The sequence below is a fragment of the Somniosus microcephalus genome, chromosome 6 (assembly GCF_052327205.1).
Source record: "Somniosus microcephalus isolate GS21.2 chromosome 6, FLI_Smic_1.0, whole genome shotgun sequence".
NCBI classification, from domain to species: domain Eukaryota; kingdom Metazoa; phylum Chordata; class Chondrichthyes; order Squaliformes; family Somniosidae; genus Somniosus; species Somniosus microcephalus.
The window spans coordinates 89462450-89484557 of record NC_140992.1 but is presented as its reverse complement, the minus strand read 5'-3'; the positions used below and the strand labels follow the sequence as shown (position 1 = coordinate 89484557).

The window sequence follows — 22108 nt, the reverse complement described above, 5'->3', positions numbered from 1 at the left end:
TCTCATTCATTCATTCTCTTTCTCCTCTCTTTTTTTCTGTCTCTTTCTAAGGCCCTCTGGCTATCCTTTACTGTTGTCCTCTCTCAGAATGTCAGCATGTCTGCTCCCTTCCCATCCCTTGACCAGTCCTTACCATGGTGCCAAAAAGACAGCTGGGCCATAATTCCCCGGCACCGGCCGATGTGCCTCAATCTGCAGCCGAACCTTCTCTGGATCGAGCTTCCAAAGGTCACCAATCATGAGCATCTTAAGGGTCCCAGCATGAGCAGCAGCAGCCTTCCACCAGCTTTGCTGAAGCCACTAGAGGGAGCACCTTGTAGGAGTAGCTAAGTTAATAAAGCTGCTTTTAAGAATGCAGTCTGGATTGACACTTGGGTGGGAAATTAATTCAGGGCAATTATTATATTTGGCTTTACATTAATTATCTGTTCAGATTTGGCACATTTGTCTATAGGGTATTTTTATAGAAGCTTCTGAGTCTGCATTGCCAGTAAGCCATTCATATCAAAGTTAACTGGATTCATTACAATACAGAGGGGCTTAATGTAACTTTTCAGGGGCGGGGAATGAGTAGGTCACTCAAAGTGTTGTGCTATTAACACATCTCTGGCTGCAAGTGGCCCTCCTTCTTCCTCCCCTTCACCCAAGCGTTCCTCGTCAGATGATGACTATCGCTGTTACTGTTTCCTCCAAATGTAATCCACTCTGGATTGCCAGGCTGTGTAAAATGCAACAAACTACAATGATGCAGAAGACATTCTTTGGGATATATTGTAGGGAGCACCCAGACCTATCCATGCATCTAAACTTTTGTATCTAGAACACTGTAGGGGGAAAAATTTGGTTGCTATGTGCCTCCCATTAGCGCCCTAAGAGAGGCATCCGGGCACGGCACCGCCAACGCCTCCCGCGAAATTCAGCGGGAGGTTAGCGGCGGTGGTAACCGTTAGCGCCCCGCAGCGCTGCGTCGCCGGCGATGACATCATTGCCGTGCGCAGCACCCTGCTCACGATCTTTGGTAGTGCCCCCTGACTTACTGCCGGACGCTATGTCTGACGGGGTCAGGGGGGCCTACCTGCGGCCAGGGCAGCGCTATTTAAAAGCGAGGTGCCGGGCAACCATTTTTTTGCTGCCGTCTGCCAGAACCTGCCTCCGCTGCCATCCCTGGCCTCCTGATGCCCCCCCCACCCCCCCCCGCAGAGTGCCGGCTGCGCTCCGTGAGCCTGCCACTTCTCTTGATCTCTTGAGTGCCGGGCTCTTTTGCCGGCACTCCGATCCCCAGTGGCCCAGCTGGGCCCCGGGTCGCGCTGCGCAAGGCTCTTCCCCTTTAAGAAGAAGAGGAAGGCCTGCAATACCGCGGCACGTAGCGCCACGATATTCCCTCGCAGCGCCCCAAGAGGGAGGTGGGGTGCTTCCAGTAGCCCCCCGCTTCCCTCTTGGGGCGCTACCACTCAGTTTCGGCCGCAGGGGTGCTAATTTTCCTGGGGCGCTAAAAGTAGGGGGCGCAACTCAATTTATCCCCCCATAGTGTTTAATACAGGGTGAGTAAAGCACAAAACAAAAAGAGAGATAAGCAGTCTCTAAACTCAAATATCCCTTGGAAATCCACAAAGCACAATAACACACCAAATCCGTATAATCTGAGGGCCTCTTCAAATACTACTTCCACTGGCCTTCTGAGACCAATCACGCTACCTTTTACTCAGCGGGTTCCGCGCTGGGTGGGACTTTTGCTATTTTGTGTAATGTCCTAATGACATAATAGGGCCTCGATTTGAATGTGGTCAGAGAGCGACCGCCTAAAAAAGGTACACAGTTAATATTGTGGCAGGGGGGAATCCAGCAACAACAAGGCGTTAAGTACTCCCGGGCTATTTTAACTGTGTGCCATGGGTGGGGAGTTAAAATCCCCCCTCAAGTCTCAACTGAGTGTTGCATTGTGAGTTCTTCTAGATTAGAGGGTGAGTTTGCAGTCTTAATCTGGCCTACTGTAGTATGGAGAAAGAAGCGTAGTCAAGAAGGACTCCTTTTTGGAACAGTATCAATGTTCTTCCTATTAGTTGGAAAGAAATGACAAGTGACAGTATAATGGCGGTGTTTGTGGGTTGGATCATTCCTACTTTAGTGTGGGGCAAAGGAAAGAAAGAAAGGCTTGCATTTATATAGCGCCTTTCACGACCAATGGACGTCTCAAAGCGCTTTACAGCCAATGAAGTACTTCTTGAAGTGGAGTCACTGTTGTAACGTGGGAAACACAGCAGCCAATTTGCGCACAGCAAGCTCCCACAAACAGCAATGTGATAATGACCAGATAATCTGTTTTTGTTATATTGGTTGAGAGATAAATATTGGCCAGGACACCGGGGATAATTCCCCTGCTCTTCTTCGAAATAGTGCCATGGGATCTTATACGTCCACTTCAGAGAGCAGACGGGGCCTCAGTTTAACATCTCATCTGGAAGACGGCACCTCTGACGGTGCAGCACTCCCTCAGCACTGCACTGAAGTGTCAGCCTAGCTTTTTTATGTGCTCAAGTCCCTGGAGTGGGACTTGAACCCACAGCCTTCTGACTCCAAGGCGAGTGTGCTACCCACTGAGCCACAGCTGACACATCAAAGGACATCAAAGCAGATAAAATTCCTCCTGTCAGTCACTTTTGGCAAAAATGTCAGTGTGAATACAGACTAGGATTCCTTGTTCTGTGATCATAGTGATATCAACAGAAGGAATTTCACCCCCCATCTGTCAAAACCCACAAATTAATTGAATATGAAACCAGAGTGTCAAAGTGTCACTAGTCCTCTATTTAGTTACTTCTTGTAACAGAATACTTGATGTAAGTTTGAATCACCTGCAATTATTTTTAATTCAGCAATGATTCAAGTCCAATTTTTCCTTTTTAATTGCTGATTCCAACTCTGGAACTCCTGTTCAAAGGGAAAAAGAGAATGAGAACCTGGAAAATGACTGCCAAACGTGGCAAGTATGTGGATGGTCTTCAGTTAAGTTTGTCTGCTGTACAATCTTGCCAAGTGAAGTTTGTGCTATTGCAGTGCTCTGCCTGTAGATAAAACCTAGGTGGTCATACTTGTAAAAGGAGTTTATGTGAAATCCCTTCATGAAATTGCATTGTATCCAATCTGAAGCAACCTCTTGCATTTTGCCACAGTCTCGCGCTTATTCATGTTCTTTTTGTTCCTGTAGGTTCAAGTCAGGGCCGGGATTTTCCATGGAACTGAGCTCCTCTGTAAACCTGTTGTAAGCAACGAGATTTCTGGAAAAAATGATCTTATCTGGAACGAGACGCTGGAGTTTGAAATTAACATCTGTGACCTGCCAAGAATGTCCCGACTCTGTTTTGTAGTGTATGGAGTGATGGATAAAGTGAAGAAACAGAAATCGACAAAGAACGTGACCAAATACCAGACCATTCGGAAAGCAGGAAAAGTAGTTTGTTTCTCAACTTTTTCACCTCATTTACATCTTAGTACTCTCACTAAGGCTGCATTTGCATGGTAACTGTAGCATCTGTGTCAGTGGTTTCACTTTGTAAAGACACTGCAGTTAAATTGCAAGTGTAGCCTGAAACCAGGACCTGCACTTAAACCTCTCCATCTCTCCTCCTTTAAGACATTCCTTAAAACCTACCTCTTTAACCAAACTTTTGGTCACTTGTCCTAATATCTCCTTACGTGGCTCGGTGTCAATTTTTTTTGATAACGCTCCTGTGAAGTGCCATAGGGTGTTTTACTACATTAAAGGTGCTATATAAATGCAAGTTGTTCTTGTTGACACCAGAATAAAGTGGTCTGAGGACTCCAAGAAGAGGGAGTCTTAATCTACTTCACTTTGGAATCAGCTCAGTCCTTCATATCTTACATACTCCACAAGGTTAGCGTTGGTACAAAGCTGAAACCACTTTGCACCGCTGCTATACTTGTGTGAATGCGCTCTTAATGATGATGCAAATTAGTTTGGAATCTATTGCTTGTAATAGTGTAAACTACAACTGTGCAAGACCGAACTAAAGCCTTACTTTGGGACAAACGACTCTAAGGCTTTTCAATCATGTGTTGTATGGCCCCAGAAAGTAATACAAAGCCTGTGAATTTAGTTTGTGATTGGCTCGCTCCTCCAATTTGCACTTTTTCCTTGCTAACAAGGACATTTAGTCACAAGTTGGCCAGCACTCCATCTAGTGGATAAACAATGTCATAACAACAGTTTGCAAGATTGCTCCCCAACTGAATGGCCACTTTCTTGTAAAGTTAATTCCCTGTATTTTTAGTCCCATATCCTAGCTGATAAGGGAATTAAGCGTTATGGGGAGTGGGCAGGGAAGTGGACGTGAGTCTAGGTTCGGGTCAGCCATGATCCTATTGAATGGCGGAGCAGGCCCGAGGGGCCGTATGGCCTACTCCTGCTCCTACTTCTTATGTTTTTATGTTCTTATATCCATGTTCTATAGGGTCTCTTTTTTTTGCCACTGGTTTTCTTGTTTGATTCCCTCCTCTGCCCAACATGTCATTGCTTCAGACCCGGCAAGGGAATAGGTGAGAGGACAGAATGAGCAAACCGAGGAACATCAGGATTGATGTTAGGAAGTTCTTCAGAGTCTGATCAATGCATAGAATAGACTTTTGGCTCATGGCCACACCCTTCCCTTTCTCTGTAACCTCAAGGGACTACAGCCAAGTTTATGCAACCTATCCTCATAATTTAACTCTCTATGCCCCGGTATCATTCTGGTGAATCTGCGCTGGAGCCTGTCCAAGGCCAATATATCCTTCTGTGGTGTGGTGCTCAAAACTGAAGGCAGTACTCACAGATGGAGTCTGACCAAGGTTCTATACAAGTGAAGATTAACTTCCTCCCCATTGTTGTGCCCCCCCCCCCCCCCCAAAATTGCTGCTGTGTCCACCTATATAAAAACAGTAACTATACATTAAAAATAGTTAATTGGCTATGAAACATTTTAGCATGTTCTGAGGTTGTGAAAAGTAAGATATAAATGCAAACCCTTCCTCCTTTCCATTAGCACTATCCGATTGCATGGGTGAACACTATGGTATTTGACTTCAGGGGACAGCTGAAGAATGGAGATCTCTCTCTACACTGCTGGTCATCTTTTCCTGGTAAGGGTGCTGCTATGTGAATTTCATTCCACCTACTTGCAAAAAGATAACCGTTAAATCTTCAGAATCTCATTTCCAGAATGAGAGTGATTTACAAGTAAGTTATCCTGGGTTTCAGATGAACTGGAAGAAATGCTGAACCCAATGGGTACAACACAGGCCAATCCGTACACTGAGAATGCTACAGCTTTGCATATTCAGTGCCAGGAATATAGTAAGTCGCCGATCTTCTATCCTGCTTTTGACAAGGTAGGTTTTTTGTTACGAGTCACTTAAACCAAATATTGATATTTTATTGTCCGTTACACTTTTATCTTGAATACATGAGGTTTACTTTTTAACATATATTGGAAGTTGGTATTGCTCGTGCTGGCACTTTGTTTCTCTCCCTCTCCTCCTCCTTCCTCCCAAATTTTTGGTGAAGCTTTGTGTTGATCCGGGCAGTATTGGGAATGGAAAATATGCCTTTGTCTTTTTGTGTTTATTCTCCCTACTGAGGTGCAGCACAATCAGATGCAAAGTAAAGCTCTCTGCAGTGTGCCATCACCTCAGCCTCAGAAGAACACCTTCACTCCATTAGTCTGACACTTGCATTTCTCAATCCAGCCATCCTTGCAGGCTCTCTTCATCTCCTTCTCCGTGTAGTCAGATTCCTTCCCAGCCCCCAGAGATAAAAGAGAAATGTCCTATCTTGCTGTATTACCTAGTCACCACCCTTTACTGATCACTAACTAATGGGTGAACAAGAATAGCCCAGGAATATTTTTCCTCTTCTCTGTGAGATAGATGCCAGACCTCTGCTCAGCACCTCTCTTGCTGGTCCTAGGGAGATGAGGAATTGCAGCTATAAACACCAAACATTACAGCACCATCGTGAACTAAAAATAATGACCAGAAGTAGTTGTGTAACGTTTCTACTCTGTGTTCAATAAAGCTGCATGTTGCGAGCTGCAATTTATATTTTTTAAAACCTTTAATTTTTTTAGGGTCTATTATACATTGCACTTAAACATGGGAAACTTGGTTTTTATTTCAGACAATATACCAAGTACTGGAAATACACATCAGACCCCTCAGCATCTCATCGAATGAAAGAGATTACAGCACTGAAGGTCGTTTGGCCAGTCACTCCTGTGCTGGTGCCAACTCTTCAGCTCGAGCTAGTTTAGCATAATCCCATTTTCCTGTCCTTTCGCTGCATCCTTTTATGTTTTTCCTTTTAAAATACCAATCCAATTTCATTTTAAATGTTGCAATTTCTGTCTCCGTAACATTGAAGCACTTCTTGCCCTCGTGATTCTCTGGGAGTCATTTTCATCTTCATCATTTGGCTGATAATCTGGGGGAGCAGGTTGTCCCCCCATTGTAGAACCGCCAATTTTCAGCCAGATGACCACCCAGACGGTAAAGGTGAAAAATGTCCTCTAATTTCCTCCTTTGTTCTGTCGATAATACTCAGTCTCTACTCCTTTTGTTCTCTGAAGAGCGAGAAAACAGGTTAACATTTAAACACTTTGTCAGAACTGAAAAGGGAAGGTATATTATCTGATCTTTTCTGTATTATTGAGTGACTGGCTTCTAAAATAACTTGGGTACATAAAGCAATGCTGACCGTAAACAGCTAAATCATTGGAGAACAAAAAGCAAGTCCTTAAATGGAGTGCTCACTTGATCCTGATGCATTGGAAACTAGGGCTGAGGGGTTCACCTGAGGGGGTAGAAGACACTGACAATGTGTGTGCCATTTCACTAAATCAAGAAGCACATCTGTGTTCAGTGAAGGAAAATCTGGATAGGGGGCAAACCAGTGAGTTAATGCAAGAAGCTTTATTGTCTTGAGTGTCTGGACAGACCCCACTTTTGAAAGAAGCCTAAACTGTGTTTGGATTGCTGTATAGCTGAAGTAGAAATGTCTGTAGTTTGAAATTTTCAGTATTTCCTTTTTTCTTTCTCTCCCTCCCTTGGCAAAAAAAAAAAGATTTTGGAGAAGGCAGCAGAGATTGCACGAAGCAACGACTCACTGAGTACAGCAGTAAGTACAGCACGTGAATAAGAGTGAGAATAGCAGTGCATGCTGTGGAGCCACCTAGTGCTCATCAGCCCAGTTATACTGTGGCAAACTATTGTAATGTGATCAAGACCCTATTCTGTTGTGAGGTGGCACTGACCATTTCATAGGAATGTAGTATACTCCATATAGTCAATATTATATAGACACAAATATTGTTAATCTTAAATGCACTTTAAAGAATATAAATTTGTGTCATTTAAAAAAATTACAATAAACACCAATATGCAGCTTCACAATGCTCTTAATGCACTTAACTGGATCTCGTCACAAAACCAGTTCTAACCTCCATTGTAAGGTTTGGGCAGCTATTTGAAACTTGAAATGTGATTGGTAATCTTGAGAGGGGCCTTGCTGGTGGTGAGCAGTGGTAGAGTGGGGACTATAACAAGCCAATTCTCCAACCCCCATTCATCAATACTGAGGCTCAGCCCCAGCAGTAGAGCCATGCAAAATTAGCCCTATAATGTCTAACTTTAGGCACTGCCTCAAAGAGTCAAAAATGATATTGTTAAATATTGTGAATGCACCCTTGCTGTCTAACACTGATAATTCAGGGTTTCATTGCAGTAAAAGAAATTGAATGGTCCAGTAATTTGAATTAAAGAATGTAAGTAACACAGCACAGTGGAACTTGAGCTTGGGGGGAAAATTCAGTTGATTTGTGCCTCCCATTAGCACCCTAAGAGGGCGCAAAGCAACTAGCGCCTGGGCGCGGCACCGCTAACACCTCCCGCGAAATTCAGTGGGAGGTTAGCAGCGGTGGTAGACGTTAGCCGTCATCACCGTGCGCAGCGCCCTGGCCGCGATCTTCGGTAGCGTCCCCTGACTTACCGCCGGATGCCATGTCCGACGGGGTCAAGGGGGTCGGGGCGGTGCAAATTAAAGGGGAGGTGCCGGGCGGCCATTTTTGTTGCTGGTCGCCTGTCAGCACCTGCCCCCTCTGCCGTCCCCGGCCTCCTCTGCAGTCCCCCCACGGGGTGCTGGCTGCGCTCCGTGAGCCCGGCACTTCTCTTAAGTGCCGGGCTCTTTTGCCGGCACGCCGATCCCTGGTGGCCCAGCTGGGCCCCGGGTCATGCTGCGCTAGGTCCCTCCCCTTTTATAAGGGGAGGAAGGCCTGCTATACCGCGGCACGATGTGCCACAGAGCGTGGCGCTGCAGCACGTAGCGCCGCGATATTCACTCACAGTGCCCCCAAGAGGGAGGCGGGGTGCTTCCAGTAGCGCCCCGCCTCCCTCTTCGGGCGCTAACAGTGAATTTCGGGCGTGGGTGTGCTAACTTGTTCAGGGAGCTAAAAGTAGCGCCCCGGTGAAGTTAGCGCCCCAAAGGGGGCACGACCCAATTTTGCCCCGAGGTGTTTTAAAAAAAATTATTTTCAATTAAGTGGACTTTTCATTATGGGTAGACTGCAATGTGACTATGGCATTTATCATCTGCTGCCACTTTTTAAGTTTAATTTATAACATCCATTCTGAAACCAGTGACACCAGTAACAGCAGCCCTCTGGTACCTTGTGATTCAGTCATGTCCTGGCTTTTCAACCAGGGATCACTGGGTAGCAGTCGGGAGTCGTAACCTTGGCTACTACACAAATCTGTGTGTGTTTTTCTTGCTGCTGTGCCCTTTCTAGTGACTCATGTCAGACAGAATAGGCTGAGGAACTTGTTGTGTGCCAGGTCTCCCCTGTCAGGAAGGGTGTGGGGCTCAGAAAGTGAGATTTTTTAAAAATAAGCTTCACATTCCACAACAAAGAATTGGCCGAAGTGAAATAGTGTGATAAAGCTGCAGTGTGAAGTGGGATTTGAACACATGAATAAGAATTTTAAATTGGAGGCACTGGGAGACCAGGAGCCAACTTGGTCAGTGAGCACAGGGGTGATGGCTGAGCAAGACTTGGTGCGGGTTAGGATAGGGACAGGGGAGTTTTGGATGAGCTTCAGTTCATAGAGAGTGAAAGGTCGGAGGCCGGCAAGGAGAGCATTGGAATAGTCCTGTCTGGAGTTGACAAAGGTATGTGTGAGGGCTTCGGCAGGAGATGGGCTGAGGCAGGGGCGGAGATGGAAAGGATACGAGTCTGAAACTCAGCTCGGAGTCACATAGGACGCTGAGATGGTGAACAGTTTGGTTCAGCTTGAGACAGTGACCAGAGAAGGGGAATGGTATCGGTGGTGAGGGTATGGTAACCGAAGACAATGGCTTCAGTCTCCCTGATGATTAATTGGAGGAAATTGCAGGTCATCCAGGACTGGATGTCAGGCAAACAGTATGACAACACAGACAGTGGAGGGGTCGAGAGAGGCCATGGAGAGTTAGAGCTGGATGTCATCAGCATACATGTAGAGATGACTTGTGGAATCTGGCGCCATTTCTTCAGACGATGTTGCCGAGGGCAGCATATAGATGAGGAAGATAAGGGAGCTAAGTATAGTTTCTTAGGGGACTCCCGAGGTAACGATATGGGGGCAGGAAGAGAAGACATTGCTGGAGATGCTCTGGCTACGATTTGATAGGTAACATTGGAACTAAGCAAGGGCAGTCCCACTGAGCTGGACACTGAAGGAGAGGCCTTACAAGAGGATGGTGTGGTCGATTATGTCAAAGGCTGCAGAGAGGGTGATAGAATCATAAAAAGTTACAGCACAGAAGGAGGCCATTTCGGCCCATCGTGTCCGCGCCAGCCCACAAAGAGCTATCCAGCCTAATCCCACTTCCCAGCTCTTGGTCCGTAGCCCTACAGGTTACAGCATTCCAAGTGCACATCCAAGTACTTTTTAAATGTGGTTAAACATAGAAACATAGAAGATAGGAGCAGGAATAGGCCATTCGGCCCCTCGAGCCTGCTCTGCCATTCAATGTGATCATGGCTGATCATCCAAATTCAGTACCTGGTCCCTGCTTTCTCCCCATACCCCTTGATCCCTTTAGCCTTAAGAAATATATCCAACTCCTTTTTGAATATATTTAATGAACTGGCCTCCATCACCTTCTGTGGTAGAGAGTTCCACAGGTTCACCACTCTCTGGGTGAATAAATTCCTCCTCATTTCTGTCCTAAATGGCCTACCCTTTATCCTTAGACTGTATCCCCTGGTTCTGGACTCCCCAACCATCGGGAACATCCTTCCTGCATCTAGTCTGTCCAGTCCTGTTAGAATTTTATAAGTTTCAATGAGATCACCTCTCATTCTTCTAAACTCCAGCGAGTACAAGCCCAATCGACTCAATCTCTCTTCATACGTCATTCCTGCCATCCCAGGTATCAGCATGGTGAATCTTTGCTGAACTCCTTCCATGGCAAGAACATCCTTCCTCAGATAAAGCAACCAAAACTGCACACAATACTCCAGATGTGGTCTCACCAAGGCCCTGTACAACTGCAGCAAGATATCCTTGTTCCTGTACTCAAACCCTCTCACTACGAAGGCCAACAAACCATTTGCCGCCTTAACCACCTGCTGCACCTGCATGCTTACCTTCAGCGACTGGTGCACAAGGACACCCAGGTCTCGTTGCGCTTCCCCTTCTCCCAATCTATTGCTGTTCAGATAATAATCTGCCTTCCTGTTTTTGCCACCAAAGTGGATAACCTCACATTTATCCACGTTATATTGCATCTGCCATGTTTCTGCTCAATAACCCAACATGTGTGGCTCTGCTGCACAGGCTGGGAGGAAAAAGAGTGGAAGAGCTATAGTGATAGGGGACTCAATTGTAAGGGGAATAGATAGGCGTTTTTGCGGCCGCAATCGAGACTCCAGGGTGGTGTGTTGCCTCCCTGGTGCAAGGGTCAAGGACGTCTCGGAGTGGCTGCAGAACATTTTGGAAGGGGAGGGTGAACAGCCAGTTGTTGTGGTGCACATAGGCACCAACGATATAGGTAAAAAATGGGATGAGGTCCTAAAAGCAGAATATAGGGAGTTAGGAGGTAAATTTAAAAAATAGGACCTCAAAGGTAGTAATCTCAGGATTGCTACCAGTGCCACGTGCTAGTCAGAGTAGAAATAGGAGGATATTTCAAATGAATACATGGCTAGAGGAATGGTGCAAGGGGGAGGGATTCAAATTCCTTGGACATTGGAACCGGTTCTGGGAGAGGTGGGACCAGTACTAATGGGACGGTTTGCACCTGGGCAGGGCCGGGACCGATGTCCTAGGGGGAGTGTTTGCTAGTGCTGTTGGGGAGGGTTTAAGCTAAAGTGGCAGGGGGTTGGGAACCTGAGCAGGGAGACAGAGGAAAGGGAAACAAGGAAAAAAGCAAAAGACAGGAAGGAGAAAAACAAAATTAGAAGGCAAAGAACTCAACGGTTGAAATCAAACATGGTCACAGTAAATAATAATTCATATAGGTCTGAGAGCGTTAAAAAACAAGCCTGAAGGCTTTGTGTCTTAATGCAAGGAGCATTCGGAACAAGGTGGATGAATTAGCTGTGCAAATAGAGGTAAACAAATATGATTTGATTGGGATTACAGAAACATGGCTCCAGGGTGGCCAAGGCTGGGAACTCAACATCCAGGGGTATTCAATATTTAGGAAGGATAGGCAAAAAAGAAAGGGAGGTGGGGTAGCATTGCTGCTTAAAGAGGGGATTAACACAATTGAAAGGAAGGCTATTAACTCTGATGATGCGGAATTTGTATGGGTAGAACTGAGAAATATCATGGGGCAGAAAACGTTAGTGGGAGTGGTATATAGACCTCCAAACAGTAATACAGAGGTTGGGGATGGCATTAAAAGGGAAATTAGAGAAGCATGCAGTAAGGGCACAGTAGTCATCATGGGTGACCTTAATTTACATATAGATTGGGCTAACCAAATTAGTAAAAATACTGTGGAGGAGGAATTCCTAGAATGTTTACGGGATGGTTTTCTGGAACAATATGTCGAGGAACCAACCAGAGATCAGGCCATCTTAGACTGGGTATTATGTAATGAGAGAGGATTAATTAGCAATCTTGTTGTACGAGGCCCCTTGGGTCAGAGCGATCATAATATGATAGAATTCTTCATTAGGATGGAGAGTGAAGTAGTTGACTCGGAGACTAGGGTCCTGAATTTAAATAAAGAAAACTATGATGGTATGAGGCGCGAATTGGGTAGGATTGATTGTGGAATGTCACTCAAAGGGTTGACGGTGGATAGGCAATGGCAAACATTTAAAGACCGCATGGATGAACTACAGAAGTTGTTCATCCCAGTTTGGGATAAGAATAAAACAAAAAGGGTGACTCAACCGTGGCTAACAAGGGAAATTAGGGATAGCATAAGATCCAAGGAGAGAGCATATAAATTGGCCAGAAAAAGCGGTAACCCTGAGGATCGGGAGCAGTTTAGGATTCAACAAAGGAGGACAAAGGGATTAATTAAGAAGGGGAAAATAGAATATGAAAGTAAGCTTGCAGGGAACATAAAAACTGACTGTAAGAGCTTTTATAGATATGTGAAGAGAAAAAGATTAGTGAAATCAAGTGTAGGTCCCTTGCAGTCAGAAGCAGGGGAAGTTATAATGGGGAACAAAGAAATGGCAGACCAATTAAATGCATATTTTGGTTCAACCTTCACAAAGGAGGACACAAATAACCTCCCAGAGATGTTGGAGAACATAGGGTCTGATGAGAGGGAGGAACTGAAAGAAATCAGTATTTGTAGGGAAATGGTGTGAGGGAAATTGACGGGATTGAAGGCCGATAAATCCCCAGGGCCTGATAATCTACATCCTAGGGTACTTAAGGAGGTGGCCCCAGAAATAGCAGATGCATTGCTGATCATCTTCCAAAATTCGCTGGAATCTGGAACTGTACCCATGGATTGGAGGGTAGCTAAAGTTACCCCACTATTCAAAAAGGGTGGTAGAGAGAAAGCGGGGAATTACAGACTGGTAAGCCTGACATCGGTAGTGGGGAAAATGCTAAAGTCCATTATAAAGGATGTAATAGCTGAGCACTTAGAAAACAGTGACAGGATCGAACAAAGTCAACATGGATTTACAAAAGGTAAATCGTGCTTGACTAATCTACTGGAATTTTTTGAGGATGTAACTGGGAAAATAGATAAGGGAGAACCAGTAGATGTGGTGTATTTGGACTTTCAAAAGGCTTTCGATAAGGTCCCGCATAAGAGATTAGCGTGTAAAGTTAAGGCACATGGGATTGGGGGCAATGTATTGACTTGGATAGAGAACTGGTTGGCGGACAGAAAGCAGAGAGAAGGAATTAACGGGTCTTTTTCCGAGTGGCAGGCAGTGACTAGTGGGGTACCGCAGGGATCGGTCCTTGGACCCCAGCTATTCACAATATACATTAATGATCTAGATAATGGAACTAGATGTAATACCTCCCAAGTTTGCAGACGACACAAAGCTGGGTGGGCGTGTGTGCTGCGAGGAGGATACCGAGAAAATCCAGGATGATTTGGACAGGTTGGGTGATTGGGCAGAAGCGTGGCAGATGCAATATAACGTGGATAAATGCGAGGTTATCCACTTTGGTGTCAAAAACAGAAAGGCAGACTATTATCTGAATGGCAATAGATTGGGAGAAGGAGAAGTGCAATGAGACCTGGGTGTCCTTGTGCACCAGTCACTGAAGGTAAGCATGCAGGTGCAGCAGGCAGTGAAGAAGGCAAATGGTATGTTGGCCTTCATAGCGAAAGGGTTTGAGTACAGGAGCAAGGATGTCCTGCTGCAGTTGTACAGGGCCTTGGTGAGACCACGCCTTGAGTACTGTGTGCAGTTTTGGTCGCCTTATTTGAGGAAGGATGTTCTTGCCATGGAAGGAGTTCAGCGAAGATTCACAAGGCTGATCCCTGGGATGGCAGGAATGACGTATGAGGAGAGATTGTGTCGATTGGGCTTATACTCGCTGGAGTTTAGAAGAATGAGAGGGGATCTCATCGAAACTTATAAAATTCTGACGGGTCTGGACAAACTAGATGCAGGTAGAATGTTCCCGATGGTCGGAGAGTCCAGAACCAGGGGTCATAGTCTAAGGATAAGGGGTAAGCCATTTAGGACAGAGATGAGGAAGAATTTCTTCACCCAGAGAGTGGTGAACCTGTGGAATTCTCTACCACAGAAGGCGGTTGAGGCCAAGTCTTTAAATATATTCAAGAAGGAGTTAGATATATTTCTTAGAGCTAAAGGTATCAAGGGATATGGGGAGAAGGCAGGTACGGGGTACTGAGTTTGGATGATCAGCCATGATCACATTGAATGGCGGAGCAGGCTCGAGGGGCCGAATGGCCGACTCCTGCTCCTATCTTCTATGTTTCTATGTGCAAATCATCCTGGTGTTTCTCGACAGCCTCCTCACAGCACACACGCCCACCCAGCTTTGTGTCATCTGCAAATTTGGAGATATTACATCTCGTTCCCTTGTCTAGACCATTAATATATAATATGAATAGCTGGCGTCCAAGGACCGATCCCTGCGGTACCCCACTAGTCACTGCCTGCCACTCAGAAAAAGACCCGTTTATTCCAACTCTTTGCTTTCTGTCTGCCAACCAGTTCTCTATCCAAGTCAGTACCTTGCCCCCAATCCCATGTGCCTTAACTTTACACGCTACTCTCTTATGCGGGACCTTATCGAAGGCCTTATGAAAGTCCAGATCCACCACATCCACTGGTTCTCCCTTATCTATTTTTCCAGTTACATCCTCAAAAAATTCCAGTAGATTAGTCAAGCACGATTTACCTTTTGTGAATCCATGTTGACTTTGTCCAATCCTGTCACTGTTTTCCAAGTGCTCTGCTATTACATCTTTTATAATGGACTCTAGCATTTTCCCCACTACCGATGTCAGGCTGACCGGTCTGTAATTCCCCGCTTTCTCTCTACCACCTTTTTTGAATAGTGGGGTAACATTAGCTAACCTCCAATCCATGGGTACTGTTCCAGATTCCATCAAATGTTGGAAGATGATCAGCAATACATCTACTATTTCTAGCGCCATTTCCTTAAGTACCCTAGGATGTAGATTATCAGGCCCTGGGGATTTATTGGCCTTCAATCCCATCAATTACCCTAACACCATTTCCCTACAAATACTGATTTCTTTCAGTTCCTCCCTTTCATCAGACCCTACGTTCCCCAGCATCTCTGGGAGGTTATTTGTGTCCTCCTTTGTGAAGATAGAACCAAAATATGTATTTAGTTGGTCTGCCATTTCTTTGTTCCCCATTATAAATTCCCCTGATTCTGACTGCAAGGGACCTACGCTTGACTTCACCAATCTTTTTCTCTTCACATATCTATAAAAGCTTTTACAGTCAGTTTTTATGTTCCCTGAAAGCTTACTCTCATATTCTATTTTCCGCTTCTTAATTAATCCCTTTGTCCTCCTTTGTTGAATCCTAAACTGCTCCCAATCCTCAGGATTATTGCTTTTTCTGGCCAATTTATATGTCCTCTCCTTGGATCTTATGCTATCCCTAATTTCCCTTGTTAGTCATGGTTGGGTCACCTTTTTTGTTTTATTTTTATGCCAAAATGGGATGAACAAATTCTGTAGTTCATCCATGCGGTCTTTGAATGTTTGCCATTGCCTAACCACCGTCAACCCTTTGAGTGACATTCCCCAATCAATCCTACCTCAATCGCGCCTCAGACCAGCATAGTTTCCTTTATTTAAATTTAGGACCCTAGTCTCTGATTCAACTACTTCATTCTCCATCTTAATGAAGAATTCGATCATATTATGATCGCTCCGACCCAAGGGGCCTCGTACAACAAGATTGCTAATTAATCCTTTCTCGTTACATAATACCCAGTCTAAGATGGCTTGATCTCTGGTTACTTCCTCGACATATTGGTCCAGGAAACCATCCCGTAAACACTCCAGGAATTCCTCCTGCACAGTATTGTTACTAATTTGGTTAGCCCAATCTATATGTAGATTAAAGTCACCCATGATGACTGCTGTGCCCTTATTGCACGCTTCTTTTATTTCCCTTTTAATGCCATCCCCAACCTCCGCCTTACTGTTTGGAGGTCTATATACCACTCCCACTAATGTTTTCCGCCCCTTGGTATTTCTCAATTCTACCCATACAGATCCCACATCATCAGAGCTAATATCCTTCCTTACAATTGTGTTAATCCCTTCTTCAACCAGTAATGATACCCCACCTCCCTTTCCTTTTTGTCTATCTTTCCTGAATATCGAATACCCCTGGATGTTGAGTTCCCAGCCTTGGCCATCCTTGAGCCACGTTGCCGTAATCCCAACCAAATCATATTTGTTTACCTCTATTTGCGCAGCCAATTCATCCACCTTATTACAAATGCTCCTCGCATTAAGACACAAAGCATTCAGGCTTATTTTTTTAACGCTCTTAGACCTATTAGAATTATTATTTACTGTGGCCATGTTTGATTTAAACCGTTGATTTATTTAAAAAGGGCAGTAGACAGAAGGCTGGAAACTATAGACCGGTTAGCCTAACATCTGTGGTAGGTAAAATTTTGGAGTCCATTATTAAGGAGACAGTAACAGGACATTTGGATAATCATAATTTAATAGGACAAAGTCAGCGTGGTTTTATGAAGGGGAAGTCATGTTTGACAAATTTGCTGGAGTTCTTTGAGGAAGTAACATATAGGGTGGATAAAGGGGAACCAGTGGACGTAGTGTATTTAGACTTCCAAAAGGCATTTGACAAGGTGCCACACAAAAGATTATTGCTTAAGATAAAAAATCACGGGATTGTGGGTAATATTCTGGCATGGATAGAGGATTGGCTATCTAACAGAAGGCAGAGAGTTGGGATAAATGGTTCATTCTCAGACTGGCAATCAGTAACTAGTGGTGTTCTGCAGGGGTCAGTGCTGGGTCCCCAACTCTTTACAATCTATATTAACGATTTGGAGGAGGGGACCGAGTGTAACGTATCAAAGTTTGCAGATGATACTAAGATGGGAGGGAAAGTAGTGAGTGAGGAGGACATAAAAAACCTGCAAGGGGACATCGACAGGCTAAGTAAGTGGGCAGAGATTTGGCAGATGGAATACAATACTGGAAAGTGTGAGGTTATGCACTTTGGCAGGAAAAATCGAAGAGCAAGTTATTATCTTAATGGCAAGAAACTGGAAAGTACTGAAGTACAAAGGGATCTGGGGGTCCTGGTGCCCGAAACTCAAAAGGTTAGTATGCAGGTGCAGCAAGTGATTAGGAAGGCCAATGGAATGTTGGCTTTCATTGCTAGGGGGATAGAATATAAAAATAGGGAGGTATTGCTTCAGTTGTACAAGGTATTGGTGAGACCGCACCTGGAATACTGCGTACAGTTTTGGTGTCCATACTTAAGAAAGGACATACTTGCTCTCGAGTCAGTACAAAGAAGGTTCACTCGGTTAACCCCGGGGATGAGGGGATGGACATATGAGGAGAGGTTGAGTAGATTGGGACTCTACTCATTGGAGTTCAGAAGAATGAGAGGCGATCTTATTGAAACATATAAGATTGTGAAGGGGTTGGATCGGGTGGATGCGGGGAAGATGTTCCCGATGATGGGTGAAACTAGAACTAGGGGGCATAGTCTTAGAATAAGGGGCTGCTCTTTCAAAACTGAGATGAGGAGGAACTACTTCACTCAGAGGGTGGTGGGTCCATGGAATATGCTGCCCCAAAAAGCTGTAGAAGCTACATCATTACATAAATTTAAAACAGAAATAGACAGTTTCCTAGAAGTAAAGGGAGTTAAGGGTTACGGGGAGCGGGCAGGAATTTGGACATGAGTCTAGGTTTGGATCGGTCATGGCCCTGTGGGTAGCGGAGCGGGCCCAGGGGCCGTGTTGCCTGATCCTGCTCCTATTTCGTGTGTCTAATTCTGTTAGATTCAGGAGATGGTTCTGTGATAGTGGATTGGCGGTTAGGATCAGATCAGCCATGATCTTATTGAATGGCGGAGCAGGCTCGAGGGGCCGATTGACCTACTCTTGCTCCTATTTCTTATGTTCTTATGTTCTTACATTCTCTGACTGCCACTTTTGTTTTTCTCCTTCCTTTCTTTTGCTTTTATCCTTGTTTCCCTTTCCTCTGTCTCCCTGCTCAGGTTCCCAACCCCCTGCCATACTAGTTTAAACTCTCCCCCAGAGCACAAGCAAACACTCCCCCTAGGACATCGGTTCCAGCCATGCCCAGGTGCAAACCATTCGGTTTGAACTGGTCCCACCTCCCCCAGAACCGGTTCCAATGTCCCAGGAACTTGAATCCCTCCCCGTTGCACCATTCCTCTAGCCACGTATTCATCTGAAATATCCTTCTATTTCTACTCTGGCTAGCACGTGGCACTGGTAGCAATCCTGAGATTACTACCTTTGAGGTCTTATTTTTTAATTTACCTCCTAACTCCCTATATTCAGCTTTTAGGACCTCATCCCGGTTTTTACCTATATCGTTGGTACCTATATGCACCACGACAACTGGCTGCTCACCCTCCCCTTCCAAAATGTTCTGCAGCCGCTCTGAGACATCCTTGACCCTTGCACCAGGGAGGCAACACACCATCCTGGAGTCTCGTTTGCGGCCGCAGAAACGCCTATCTATTCCCCTTACAATAGAATCCCCTATTACAGGTAGACTACCCTTTATCCGAACTTCCGAAAACCGAAACCCTCTAAAAACCGAAGGTTTTTTCAGTCAGCGTAAGTCGTGCGCACGACATGACCAGAGTGGCGCACGACATGACCAGAGTGGCGCACGACTTACGCTGAGCAGAGGGTCAGCGTAGGTCGTGTGCATGACCCCCCCGCCGACCCCGACCCCCACCCCCACCGACCCCCCCCGCGGACCCCCACCGACCCCGACACCCACCGACTTGCGCTGAGCAGAGGGTCAGCGTAAGTCGTGCGCACGACCCCCCGCCGACCCCCCCGCGGAACCACCTGACTCTCTTCCAAAGGCTCGAAAGCAACGAGAGCTCTGAGCCCGCGGCGGTGCCGGCCCCTGTTCCGACCGAGCACGACGACCTGTTGGTGGAAATGCGGAACTTCATTGCATTCCAGGCTAGCAGCGACGGACAAGCCACGACTGCGGACCCCCGCCGACGCCGACCCCCCCATGGACCCCCAACCCCCGCCGACCCCCCCTGCGGACCCCCGCTGACCCCGACCCCCGCCGACCCCCCAGCGGACCCCCGCCGAACCACCTTCTGAAATCCAAAATTTTCCGAAAACCGAAACACGGCTGGTCCCGAGGTTTTCGGATAAAGGATAGTCTACCTGTACTATAGCTCTACCCCTCTTTTTCCTCCCGTCCTGTGCAGCAGAGCCACCCCTGGTGCCAGGAAGTTGGCTGCTGCTGCCTTCCTCTGATAAGTCACGCCCCCCAACAGTACTCAAAGTGGTGTATCTGTTTGAGAGGGGGATGTCCACAGGGGACCCCTGCACTACCTGCCTGCGCCTAGTACTCTGCCTGTTGGTCACCCCTTCCCTTTCTGCCTGTCCAACCTCTAACCTGCGGTGTGTCCAACTCCGTAAATGTGCTGTTCACGACGTCCTCAGCATCATGAATGCTCCAGTTTGCATCCAATCGCAGCTCCAGCGCCAGAATGCGGTCTGTCAGTAGCTGCAGCTGGATACACTTCCTGCACACGGGTTTCTGCCTCTACCACCCCTTCAGGCAGTGAGTTCCAGACCCCCACAACCCTATGGGTGAAGAAATATCCCCTCAAATCCTTCCACTAATTACTTTAAATCTGTGCCCCCTGGTTTTTGGCCCATCTGCTAAGGGAAATAGGTCCTTTCTATCCACTTTATCTAGGCCCCTCATAATTTTATACACCTCAATAAGGTCTCCCCTCAGCCTCCTCTGTTCCAAGGAAAACAAACCCAGCCTATCCAGTCGTTCCTCATAGCTAAGATTCTCTACTCCCGGCAACATCCTTGTAAATCTCCTCTCTAGTGCAATCACATCTTTCCTGTAATGTGGTGACCAGAACTGCACGTAGTACTCTAGCTGAGGCCTAACTAGTGTTTTGTACAGTTGAAGCATAACCCCCCTGCTCTTGTATTCTATGCCACGGCTAATAAAGGCAAGCAATTCCGTATGCCTTCTTAACCACCTCGTCTACCTGGCCTGCTACCTTCAGGGATCTGTGGGCATGCACTCCAAGGTCCCTTTGTTCCTCTACACTGCTCAGTGTACTACCATTTAATGTGTATTCCCTTTCCTTCTTAGCCCTCCCCAAATGCATTACCTCACACTTCTCCGGATTGAATTCCATTTGCCACCTGACCAATTTATTGATATCTTCCTGCAGTCTACAGCTTCCTTCAGTGTCAACCACACAGCCGATTTTAGTATCATCTGCAAACTTCTTAATCATACCCCCTATATTCAAGTCTAGATCATTGATATATGCCACAAAAAGCAAGGGACCTAGTACTGAGCCCTGCAGAACCCCACTGGAAACAGCCGTCCAGTCACAAAAACACCCATCAGCCATTACCCTCTGCTTCCTGCCTCCGAGCCAGTTTTGAATCCAACTTGACACTTTGCCCTGGATCCCATGGGCTTTTAACTTCGTGACCAGTCTGCCATGTGGAACTTTATCAAAGGCCATATGCACTACATCAAACGCATTACCCTCATCTACCCTCCTTATTACCTCCTCAAAAAATTCAATCAAGTTTGTCAGACACGACCTTCCCTTAAATCCGTGCTGACTATCCTTGATTAATCCATGTCTTTCTAAATGAAGATGTATCCTGTCCTTCAGAATTCTTTCCAATAATTTTCCCACCACCGAGTTTAGGCCTAACATAGTTGTTAGGGCTAGACACACAATCTTTAGTTTAAACCTAACCTTGCTGGATACTGGCAGTGCATGCTACAGATGAAAAGTGCCCCATTGCCTAGTATTGATGTCTGTTACTTGGAGCATAATTCATCAAAAACACACAACTAAAAATACATTATTAAAAATTGAGAATTTGGCAGCTGTTTGTTTTTGGAGTTGTTTCCCGATATCAGTGGGACAGATAGTGTCAGTGCCAGGTAGCAGTGGAACCAATGACCTGTCGGTGCTATTCCTTCTCTGGGCAGGAAGGCATCCCATTCCCTGTTAGGATGGTCCAGTCAAGACCACCATAATTGTCTCTGTAGAGAAGCCTGATTAACATCCTGGCTTCCTAGTTTGGAAATACGGTTCTCTTGTGCTGTTAGGTTATGGTTTTTACTTTAAAACATTAATATTGGCAAAGCAATTCTCTTGCCCAAATTGTGCTTCAGATAAACTTGCATGTGTTACTAAACCTCTAACTAAACCATTTCTTCATTCAGGGCCGTGGATGGAAGAAGTTGCATATTGAGCTAAGAGAAATCATGGAGCGGGATCCATTGTCTCAACTATGTGAAAATGAGATGGATTTAATATGGACTCTGCGATATGACTGTCGTGAAAACTTTCCACAGTCGCTGCCCAAACTGCTGCTCTCAGTAAAGTGGAGTAAACACGAAGATGTGGCTCAGGTAAAGCTATTGAACTTGGCCTTTCCAATCAAATGCTATGAGCTTTTAATCGTTGGGTGTTATGAAAAGTAGCCATTCCTAATGAGATCTGAAAACGTTGCAGTGAGTTTCTCTTGTAGTGTTTCACTGTAATGTGTTGCATTGTGTCGCTCTATTTAATAGATGTCCATTCACCTGTTTACTCCAACTTTCCACATCTCTCCTCGGCCCCTTCAACCACCGCTATGTTGGTAGTATGAGAATGGAATATACTGTGGAACTGTCTTTTATCAAACGAAGAGTTTGTGGGATGAGACACGATGCTTTACTCCCATGTGCTGCAAACAAGCCAACATTATTCATGCTGACAATATTTTCATGGGAAAGGAAACACACAAAAATATTTTTATGACAAATAAAAACAGCTCTACAGTATATTAAGTGTTTGATCTGCTT

General features: G+C 45.7%; 1 protein-coding gene across 1 annotated transcript in view; it reads left to right on the top strand.

Annotated features, from left to right (window-relative positions):
* The window catches only part of pik3cb (phosphatidylinositol-4,5-bisphosphate 3-kinase, catalytic subunit beta), a 249745-nt gene that overhangs the window by 152076 nt on the left and 75561 nt on the right, over window positions 1–22108 (top strand). The window contains exons 8-12 of the mRNA XM_085990511.1: window positions 3206–3448; window positions 5040–5136; window positions 5255–5385; window positions 7115–7168; window positions 21485–21673. Coding sequence (XP_085846637.1) covers window positions 3206–3448; window positions 5040–5136; window positions 5255–5385; window positions 7115–7168; window positions 21485–21673 — 714 coding nt within the window. The remainder of the gene's footprint in view (window positions 1–3205; window positions 3449–5039; window positions 5137–5254; window positions 5386–7114; window positions 7169–21484; window positions 21674–22108) is intronic.